The sequence below is a fragment of the Zingiber officinale genome, chromosome 1B (genome assembly GCF_018446385.1).
Source record: "Zingiber officinale cultivar Zhangliang chromosome 1B, Zo_v1.1, whole genome shotgun sequence".
Taxonomy (NCBI): Eukaryota; Viridiplantae; Streptophyta; class Magnoliopsida; order Zingiberales; family Zingiberaceae; genus Zingiber; species Zingiber officinale.
In genome coordinates, this window is record NC_055986.1 from 42,072,425 (window position 1) to 42,083,936 (window position 11,512).

Genomic DNA, 11,512 nt, shown 5'->3' on the forward strand with positions numbered 1-11,512 from the left:
ATTTCATTAAGCACGTCAATTACGGAGCCAAACATTTGAATCAAACTAAGCGGAGTATTATACTGTGATCCCCAATGTATATTACTTGGTCGAATGAGTGTGCTCTCTTGATTCAACCCTTGACCCTTGACGATTTCTTCATTTTCCAAAGCTTGTATGATTCTAGCAGCCTGTTTCCCTTGCAAAGCATCATGGAGCTTACCGGAGCCTCCAAGCAAATTAACAATATTACAAAGCACTTGAAAAAGTGAGGCAATATTAATATGATTCGTTGCCACAACTACAAGAGCAAGTTGGAGTTAATTCATGTGCTGATAATAAATCAACAAGGGTACATTTAAGTACTAGAGTAGTTGTACTACCTACATGCTTAAAGCCCAAAAGACGTTCAACCACACATCCTTTGCTATTTACAAATCTCAAAACAATAACTTGCTCCTACACTGACACATCACATGACTCATCAAGTAAAATGGAGAAAGCATTATCACCAAGCTCTTTCAATATCACATTGGTTGTTCCGAATGCACAAGCTATAACGATATCCTTTTGAATGTTGTGACATATTAACTTATCATTCCCAAGAGCATTATCAAATGCAAATCTTCCCATTTCCTCATTATGATGCACGAGAAATTTTTGAAGATCGAGAAAGTTTCCTTGATGGATTGAATTTCGAGATTCATCATGCCCATGAAAAGGAAGTCCTTGTACCAAAAGCCATCTAATGCAATCAATTATTGTATTAGAAGATCGTCGAGCGGCGACGTTAAACCCAGGTCTCCACCGACGGTTGAGCGGTGACCTTAAACCCCTGCCTTGAAGACCGTCGAACGGCGACGTTAAACCTAGGTCTCCACCGACGATCGAGCGGCGACCTTAAGAGCACGTAACCAGCTCACCAATCTATGATTTGAAGAAGATGAAATGATTGCACAACTTCACTCAAGGATCAAGAAGCTCATCACTGGACTTTCGAATCTTGGAGAAAAGGTAAGCAATCGAGATTCGCTAAGGTACGCTCTTAATGTCTTTCTAGAAATACAAAATAGGCATTACTAGTAGATGTCTTCTATATCTCTAAGGACATAAAATCTATTACCTTAGAAGAATTATTTTCAACTTTTGAAGTGCATGAGTCGAGATGTGCAAGTACGAAGGAGCCGAAGCACAACATCACCTTCAAGGCAACGAGAGAAGAACATGAGTCAGAATCCTCTCTCGACGACGAAGAAATGATAATGATGGTAATGTATTTTAAAAAATATTTAAATCAAGAAAAACTAACCATCCGTAGGGTAGAAAGAAAAGGACAATCAGATACTTCCATTGCAACGAAGAAGAGCACATTAAGGACAACTGCCCTAAGTTAAGGAACAAGGATAAAGACAAAGGAAAGAAGTCTGTCCAAACGAACAAGTACAAGACTTTAAAGGCGACGTGGGACGAAATTCGTCCAAATCGGAAGTTGAGGCTTTCTCCGGGCTTGCGTTGATGGCAAGTCATCAAGATGAATATGAAGAAAGCTCTTCCAAATTGAGCATCGAGAGCATCGATGAAGGGGGAGCGACATCGGAAGAAAGCAGCAGTTCAGGGGGAGCCACGGACAATGAGATCGACAAGGTAAGTTAGGTACGTTCTTTTCCTCCCGATAAAATGTTTAAATTCGTAAAATTATTATCTAAATATTGTTGTAAATTAGGAAAAGTAATTCTAGCAAAATCTTGTCCATTAGAAGATTTTGATAAATAAAAGCTAGAAAATGACAATATGCAAAAAGAAATAAAAGACTTGAAAAATTATACATGCACATATAGTACAAATATTAGAAAATATAATTTAAACTGGTATTTTAAATATCATAAAGGGCAAATTAGAAATATTTCAAAGAAATATGTTCTTAAGAAATTTCTAATCAACTCAGTTAGAAGGAATCTTAATTGGGTTCCAAAGTCTTATCTTAATTAAAAGTTTAATTGGACTTAGAGCTTTCAGAGAGTACATTAAACGTTTAATTTCCTTACGAGCCTTTGTCTAGAAATGGTTGATGATCCAATAACCAAGAAGGCATAATATCTTGCCACATCCTGGAAGATAAATATTGAAATAAAATGTTTAATTGACTATTGATAGAGTATTAACATTGAAATTAAATAATGTTTTGAATAGTTACTCAATTTTTTTAAAATTCATAAATTTTTCTATTCAAATCTGTTTAACTTACAAAAAAAATTTAACTTAAAGTTTTTTTTTAACTTGTGCTTTACCAAAATGTATTTTATATATTGCACAAATTTTTAAAACTTAGAATTTTTTTTAAGTATCAGATTTTACTTTACCAAAATTTCTAGAAAAATTATTTTTTTAAAATTTGTTTAACTGAGGAAATTATTGATTGTTTTTACAAATTTTTTACTTAGGAATTATTTTTTGCACTTTTTGTGCTATCAAAATTATTATTAAAAATCTTGATAATTTTTTTAAAAATATTTGAAAATCAGAGTTTTATAGAAGTCACCCTCAGTTTTTTTTGGTACCTTATTTTTTATATGATCAAAGGAGAGAAAGGAGAATTAAGTCTTGGGGGAGGTACCTTAAAATTATTGCAAAATTATTGCTTTTATTTTAAGTTGTTTACCCTAACTTAACTTTTGTTGCTCACATCAAAAAGGGGGAGATTGTTGGTACCCCAATGTTGTTTTAATGCGATCAAACAAGTTAAATTAGGTCTTATTATGTTTAACCTTGTGTCTAAGTGTGCAGGAGCTTAGGAGCACAAGAAGTCGAGCAAAAGACGCAGCTAGCGAGAAGGAAGGCACTGGAGAGATCCGACGGGCTTGGTGCGTCTGAGGGACGAGGTGCTGCGGAAGAGTATGCAGGCGGATGAGATGGAGGCGCGCGACATTTCCGAAGGACGAGAAGCCGGAGCGGAAGGTTGCTCGAGAAGGTCGGAAGTTGGGTTCGGGTGAGCCATATTCCGGATGGCCGATAACAGTCACGATAACAGTTGATATGCTGCGCGACGATAACAGTCACGCACTGCAGCGTCGCGTAACATATCACAACTCATATATATATATATATATATATATATATATATATATATATATATATATATATATATATATATATATATATATATAATGCTTGTTTTATTATTTATTTATTATTTTTTACACTTTTAAGTTTATTTAGTTGTTTAACAAATTTAATATTTAAAACTTATTTATTTGCATTGAGAGATTCTTTACTTATTTATAAGTTTAGGGAGGCGGCATATGTTCATAATTTATAAACGGTATAAGTTTGTGTACATTATTTATGAATATTACACGAATAATTTACAATCTTAACAAATTGAATACGTGTATATATATTTATTTTATTTAAATGTGGTGTTTAAATTTATTTATTTAATTTATATATATATATATATATTAAACAAACATAAATAAATTTTACTAAACCCAACACCAAATCTGAGTACTAATATTTGGTTCATATATAACTCTAGTGGTTGGAATTGTAAAATAACAGATTTTTCAAATTCTAAAGATTATTTCGATAGTTTGAGACTAGAAGAACATTTTCAAAAATTAAATTTTGAGGTTATAGGACCTAAAGGCTAAATGTATCAAATGTATCTAAATTAAAAGTAGAAAAATAATGATCAATATAATGCAATCTTATTCTCTTGACAAATTTTCCATTTTTTTTTGGATGCATACGCCCCATAAAATTATTTTTTGGTCCATAAATCTTGGCATGATATTAGAATTCTAACTATTCTAGTGATATCTTATTTATGTCTTCCTGCGATCTTCTTTTGCTTCCTGATATAGAGATATATACATAGACGGAGTCACTCAGGGGCTATCCTAGATTGTAACCCAGCCCTGAATGGCTCCATGCATATATCATGTTAAGAGGAAAAAAAACAATACTAAATAGAACAAATTAACCACAAAGAAAATACCAAATAGAAAGCTTTATTTGCAATTTTTTTTTATTAATTCCAAAATTTTTAATTTACACGGTAAGGTTGGAAACATGTTTCACATATTTATTGTTGACTTTACACCTTATAATTTTATTTTTAATTCAACTATATATATATGTTTAATTAATTTTTTTTTATTATAATTATAAATATGAATTTCTTCTTTCTCCTATCCATTCATATTAAACTTGTAATATACATGATTACTATTTCTTTAGCTATAAGTCAACTACGATCATGAAAAGTAGTCCTTATTTCTACCATCCTCATCTTTGATTTGAAATCACAATCCAATTCTTTATCTTATTCGCTTTGCTCGTCCTATCGTTGTCCTCTACTCGTCCTCCCTCGACAATATCGTCTCCCTCCTCCCCCTAATTTACTTGTCCCCATGCCCTTTCATTGTCACCATTTGTAGGCGGACCGTCACCGTCGGAGGCGTAGCCATCAACATGATCACTCTCGGCTGCAGCTGCCATGATCGGATTGACGTTTCCTCCAAGTCGACATACCCTTACGTCGACACCGGAGGTAAGCCGTTGTAGATTAAGGTCTCGCGTGAGACGCTCGAGCATGGTCTCGCACTGCGATCATGGACAGACTACCTCTATCTCATTGTAAATAGCACATTCTCTAATACCAACGTCAGCAATCAGACCTTCTACGATAACCCCTAAATTTTCAATATCTACGAATTAGATATTACTATCGGTAAATTAACTTAACAATTTCATAAATAATAAAAAAATCATTTAATAAAAATTTTAGTGGAATATAGGAAAAGACGAGATAATAACTTGATCGCACACAATGAACTCAGACCTCTTCTATGGTGCCTTGGACGGACTCACTCAATTTGACATAAGCCCAATCCATCTTTGACTTCTAGATCCATCCCTCTATATATATATATATATATATATATATATATATATATATATATATATATATATATATATATATATATATATATAAATAAATAAAGTGATCGAATGTTTGACAAATATTCTATAGAAATGAGCCCTATGTGGTCGGATTTTTGTTCTATGGTGTCTTTGACGGACTCACTCAATTTGACATAAGCCCAATCCATCTTTAACTTCTAGATCCATCCCTATATATATATATATATATATATATATATAGGATGACCGAATGTTTGACAAATGTTCTATAGCAATGAGCCCTATATGGTAAAAAAGTGACCGGATGTTTAACAAAAATTCTGAAAGAGTGAACCTTACATGATAAAAAACTTAGAGGAGAAGAGTGACCTCAATTGGTTGGATATTTAAAAGGAAGCTTAGAGTATATCAATAATGACTGAATACTTAAGGTAAGACCTGAAATGAGTGATCGAATGGGAAGTCTGGTCCATTAGAATAATAATAATAGTTCTTCATTTAAAGAAAAAGATTATTGAAAAATATAATCAAAATATTGTACTAAAAATACATAAAAAAAAATATCATGAGTTTATAAAATAAAAAATATTTGTATTGAAATAAAACTTTTTAGATAAAGCTAAAAAATAAATTCATTAGGGCTTTATCCCAAAATGGTCAATACCCTATCACCGTAGAAATATGAATAGAAAAGACCCAAAGTTAAATCCCGTAAAATATTAAAATTTCATAGATGTCTAGATAGTTCGCATCTTCGTACAGATGTCTATTTCATCAAAAGGCACCTTTCATTCAGAATAGAACTTGCCCGATAAAAAATTTCATTAGGATCGAATCATACCAACTATCATTGAATACCCTTGCCATGGCCATGCACCATTTAGTACTACTCCCCTGACCTTTTCCTCCTTTTATTTTCCTCTCCTGTCTGCTCTACTTTAACCCCTGTTAAATTCTGGTTCCTTGATCAATCCCCACAAATTCTACAGCATTTATTTAGTATTCATACTGTCCATGCCCTCCCTCCCAAATTGCATTATTGCAGGAAATTATACCTGGAATATATGAATATCTATTACCTGTCTTACTGATTTAGCATCAAAACTTACACACACGATCTCTCGCTAATTCTTCCTCTCTAGCAATGATAATGTTTAATAGATATGATACTGTCAGAAATGATATGGTTGCCGAGTCAAATGACTAGGCCACCAATAATTGATCTCAAAAGGCCTGTCAGGTTAAGGTCATCAATAAGTTTGATGATGGTTGAACTTGTTACTTGTTTAGCAGCCAGCCAGCCAAATCAAACGGATCAGAAAGTTGAAATCCATAGTTTCAGACAAGATGCAATAGAGATCTAAAAAGGAGAAGTGTTCAGGGAATTTTGTGATAAATAAATATATTGCTCAAATCAACTCTACATCAGACTTCGTTCCTAGAAAAAGATCAAGAATGAATAATTCACCTGGATGGAACACACACAGTAGCTCCATTGGACAGGGAGAGCTCGGTCGATGGTACCGTACCCCACCATACCCCGAACAAACTTGAGAGTTCCATGATTGCTGTTTTGGCTGAGCAGGGAAGAGAGGTTTCTGACTGTGCGCCAATCTCATGTTTCTGGAATCTCTGAAATGCTGGATAATCTGCCATTCTTAAGGAAGGCAGAATCCAGGAACTTGGCCACAAACGCCCACAGCTTGTACACATCCTCAAAGTTTGTGAGGAACCCTAGAGAAGCGGTAACGACCTCCACCCGAACGACGGCATTCTTAGTTTTGCTCTTGCTCTCATGACCAGTATTCGCAGGATCAGCTAGAAGTTCTCCGGGTAAAGGTTTCTGATTGTCCAAGAGCCTTATATGGCTCAGAAACCCGATACCGAGAGAGATGCCATTTTCCTCAGCCAGCTTTTGAACAATTTCAGGTTTGATCACCGTGCCACTCTGATCCTTCACGTTGAACGCAACAGCAGCACCCCTTTCGTATTTAATCTTTGGACCATATATCTGAACAAGAGAGCTACCATTTCCCCCAGCCGGATCTGGTAATCGCAACTGCAACAACGATGTCACAAGCCAGTTGATCAGGTAGCGTAGTCGTAATGTTGTTTTATTCAGGCCCATCATATCCACATGATCAATGTTTCTGCAAACCATCTCAGGTTCCAACCTGCACGACCCCTGAACACTACCATCCTCATCACCGTGAGTAGCATCGTCTTCATCATCACTACCACCGAGTGCACGTCCAGACACTTCACACAACTCAGAATTACCACAAAAAATTTCTGCAATTCTGTTGTCTTCCATGCTGAAAGAAACCTTGCGATCCATGCTTGTGATTCTGTCGTTCTCTTGTATCCCCAGGAATTTACTACTAGCAAACCGGTTATTATTTCCTTCCCTCCTACCTAACAATCGGAACTCCCCTTCGGTTTCCCTTCTTATGGCACTCTCATTCACTTCAACATGGCTCGCAGAACATATTTCAGAAGTCAAGCCATTCTCATGAGTCACAGCTCGTTTGCCATCCGCTTCCTTATCTTTCAGTTCTTCCCCAATCTCATTTACATGTTCAGGGATTGCATATTTTCTCCAAATCTCCGATGCCTCTGCACGATCTTGTTCTTGCGAGACTGACAATACAGCAGCATCAAAAGATAATCCATGATCGTTGCCAAGGGGGCTTCTTGGTGCCCTGGAGCCAAAATTTGGTGATACCTTCTTGTTGTTCTTCTTTCTGCTAAACCATGAAGGCGGTAGCGGAGACCCTAACTTCCCCTTGTTCGACAGCCCTGAATGATCGGTCACAACTGGACTCTGACCCAAATCAATCCAGAAGGAGTTGTCAGACGAATCATCTTCACTAAAAACTGGGCTTTTCATCACCTCCCCAACAGAAATGCTCTCCGTCTCCTCAAAGATTGTACTTGCCCCATCTCGGTCGGAGCTGTTATCTTGGTCCATCTCACTCTCGATCACATCTCTCACTTGAGCAGATGTAAATGCACCAGAGAATGCAGGTAACTGGGCACCCTTCTGAGCATCGGACATCGAAGATTCAGCTTTTTCATTAACTGTATTATCTTCAATTCCATCCAAGACATCGAGACCATCAATAGAATCACTCAAATACTGAGGAAACACAGGAACAACCCTCACCATTCCACTTCCAGTACTGCCATTCTGATTCTGCAAGCTTGCCAACACAGATTTCTTAATCAAGAGGCACCCGAAGCCAGTCGGATCAAACCCAAACACTCGATAGAATGAGGTGATGATGAAGTCAGGCCGGAAAAGAGAGAGACCGAGTGAATCCATGTCCTTTGGTCCCAATGATCCTGCATCAAGCAGCACATGCCAATTATGCTGCTGCGCGAGTGCCATCCACTGGTACGAGTATTTAGCTCCGGTGACTCTAGATTGGGCCGGGAACACAAAGAGCCCGACCGCAGAGTCCTTCCTCCGCCTCCTCTTGCCGGAGATCTGCTTCCTCAGCTCGGTGGAGCAGAGCTTGAGGGTTGGCCACTTGAACGATGCGCTATGGACCTTGGCACCCTTCTCCCTGGCACACTGGGACATCCAATTCACTGACTGGCTCTCATGGTCGAACATTGTCAACAGCTTCTTGTTGGTGCGGAACGGGTAGGTTTCGGCCAGCAATTTGAAGGCAGAACCTCTGCTGAAGGTAAACACAAGGCCATATTCGTTCTCAGGGATGTTGAGGTAGTCTATGATCTTGGTCTTGATGTCGTGCTCCACCGTGCCTTTCTCGGCGCCGCCGTACAGAGCATGGTTGCTCAAGTTGGCGGTGATCTCAGAGAGGTTGAATGCGGAGGACTCCCAGCTCTGGAAGCTCTGAAGGTAGGAGAAGAGGCCGAAGCCGCAGTAGTCTAGGCAGACCCGGGCGCCGGAGTCGGCGAGGTGGCAGTACTCGTCGCGCCGGAGCCCGTCAATCCGGTTGGAGGACTGGTACTTGGGGTACATGGTGAGGAACTTGGCGAAGGCGTCGTCCAGGGCGGGGATGGAGTCGGCGGAGAGGAAGACGCGCTCGGCGGCGAGGGCGGTGGCGCGGAGGAACTCTTGCTGCGCGCGGAGGCGGGCGAGGGACCTGGAGCGGCTGATGGAGCCCTCGTCAGGGTTACCGAAGACCTCGTAGGCGTCCATGACCTGGGACTTGGATAGCGACCCATCCTCGGAAGCCTCCTCTAGGGCTTCCCGGAGCTTGCTCTCCTGAAGTTTCCGGATCGCCGACGGTCGCCGCTGCCGCCCACTGCCATCTTCCGCTACGCCGCCGCCTCTCCACCGGTTCTTCTTGTCGAGGATGAGGGCGGCGCAGTGAGAAATGGGTTTCCATAGAGAGAGATGCATGTATGCTGCTCATCCAACCCCTTCCCTAGATGGCCATCACACAGTCCGAAACCCTAATTTCCACAGCACCAAAAGAGGGCAAATCGTGAGGGAAAAAAGAAAGCACAACGCTTTTTCACACCAGAAGCACCGCAACCCTAATAATCGCAGAGATCTCCATTAAAAAACCTCAAGCAGATCTAAAAAGAACAGAGATCCAACGGAAAACCTTCCGATGAAGAAGAAGAAGAAGAAGAAGAAGAAGAGCAGATCAAAAAGGCGTCATCTTGTGGCCATCGAGGCATCCAAAAACAGAACAGAAAAATCAATAACAAAACCACCGATCCCTCCAAACTCACTCTCCCTTCTCTCTCTCTTCTTAATTTCCTTCCACCAACCCTTTCTGCCACCAATTAAAAGCAGGCCGCCACCACCACTCCCATCGCCACCACCACTCCACTATCGAGCCCTACAAAACTCGTAGCAACTGTGCGCTCCCTCCCCCACTCAACTGTCTAGTGAAAAAACGAAGAAAAGCAGCAACCAGAAAAAACAAAAAAAAAATTCAAAGGTAACAAACAAAAAATTCAAAGGCACGTAACAAACAAACGAGCTCACGCTTACTGCTGCGCGATATCTCACTGCTCACAACATCATCTCCAACGATAACAGGATTGCGAGCGCTTCGTCCCCTCAGGATGGATAGCGGGCTAGCACGCGATGATGTTGCCACCGTAAAATTTGGAGGTCAGATCCCGGCCAGTAGCAGGTTGCTGTCTTCCCCGTACATTATTCAAAAAGGCTACTTATGATTTATCTTCCGTATTAACTTGAGGATAGAATGGTAAATCTAACGGGATTATCCGGAGTGGTTAGTGCATAGAAGATTGTTTAATGAGATTGTGGATTTTAATCGTGAGATAGTCAGGACGTAAATTTATGATCCCCGTATTCCTCTTCCCATTGCGCACTAGTTTATCTGATTATCATGATTAATCTCCTTCATGATGATCTTGCACAAGGTACGGCAAAAGTACTGGGGACGAGCGTTATCATCTTTTTGCCCAATTGAGAATAGAATGACAAGAAATACTAGATAAATGATAAATGGATGGAAGTTTGTTATTTGAGATTGAGAGTCAAATTTCAAAATTAGCAGATATAAATTTCTTGTGTGCCCCATATGACGCATCTATTTATTTATTTGACTCTGACTTTTTCAAGTTATCATGAGTTATCTTCTTCGTATTGATAAATGGATAGACGAATTTATATTTATAATGGAGAATCGAATCTCAGAGTTACGGATAGTAAATCTCTACACACACGGTATAGTTCATCTTTTCATTCATCTTAGTGCTGAGAAGCATCCGTCATATTTTTAATGTGCAAATAGGTTAATACTTATTTTTTATTTTTTATTTTGAATACATTAATATGTTTAAAGATTTGAACACGGTAACATTATAATACTAAAAAAAAATATCCACGACAATATTAATACCTTAGGTGTTATTGTCGTTATGTCCGTGTTAAACACCTGAGACCACTATGTCATAGCTGGGCCCGTATTCACCGTGATTTACTCCCTCTTATACTTGTGAGGCCGGGTTGAGGGGGCCGTTGGGTTGACGGTTCCAACCTTTTGCAGTATTAGTTAAATTAAAGAGGAAATATTATCATCGTTATGGATGTCCTTAGTCGGATTAAAGGGAACGCTGGAGAAAACATAATAATCTTTTATTTGAGGATGACGATGATTCTCGTCTTATAGATTTAATTAAGATAGTAAGAAAATAGTAAAATAAAATAGTAAAATTTGTATAAAAGAGAAAGGTCAAATTTTGGAACTTATCTGATAAGATGTAAATCTTTGTACCTAACCCAATTCATCATCCCATCCACTTATCTTTAAGTTACCATGATTTATCCCTCATGATGGTCCAAAAGTAATGAATACCTTTTGCCCGGGATGGCGATGATTCCCAAAGCTGCCACATCACTACTCCCTTGAAGAAATCCAGCGAAGATTTGCCAGTGGTCCTCGCTCCACCTGTTTGGTTTGCGCAACATCTAAAAAGTCAAATCCCTCGCCTGTTTGATGCTTAACCAATATTATACATATAATATATATATATATATAGCTTCCTTTCTCATCAGTTGCCGTAATTAAGTATAATAAGTAAAGATCACAAGCTCAAATCTTAATATGAACAATGCAAAACATGATTTTAGGTCATTATAAATCATCAA

The 11,512-nt window shown here is 38.6% G+C and overlaps 1 protein-coding gene across 3 annotated transcripts; it reads right to left on the minus strand.

Annotated features, from left to right (window-relative positions):
* Positions 1-6,018: 6,018 nt before the first annotated feature.
* On the minus strand, positions 6,019-10,022 carry LOC122055802. Of its 3 annotated transcripts, none has more exons than XR_006132931.1 (2): positions 6,374-9,759; positions 6,019-6,265 (listed from the first exon to the last, which is right to left on the minus strand). XR_006132931.1 is itself a non-coding variant. In XM_042617445.1 (2 exons), exon 2 carries the CDS (start codon positions 9,278-9,280, stop codon positions 6,521-6,523), a length of 2,760 nt encoding a protein of 919 aa, XP_042473379.1. In that variant the 5' UTR covers positions 9,281-9,333; positions 9,884-10,022; the 3' UTR covers positions 6,280-6,520. The 3 variants fall into 3 exon arrangements, 2 of the variants coding, with proteins under 2 accessions (XP_042473379.1, XP_042473370.1); XM_042617445.1 differs by lacking the exon at positions 6,019-6,265 and adding an exon at positions 9,884-10,022 and having other exon boundaries at positions 6,280-9,333; XM_042617436.1 differs by lacking the exon at positions 6,019-6,265 and having other exon boundaries at positions 6,280-9,333; positions 9,489-9,759.
* Positions 10,023-11,512: the final 1,490 nt, after the last annotated feature.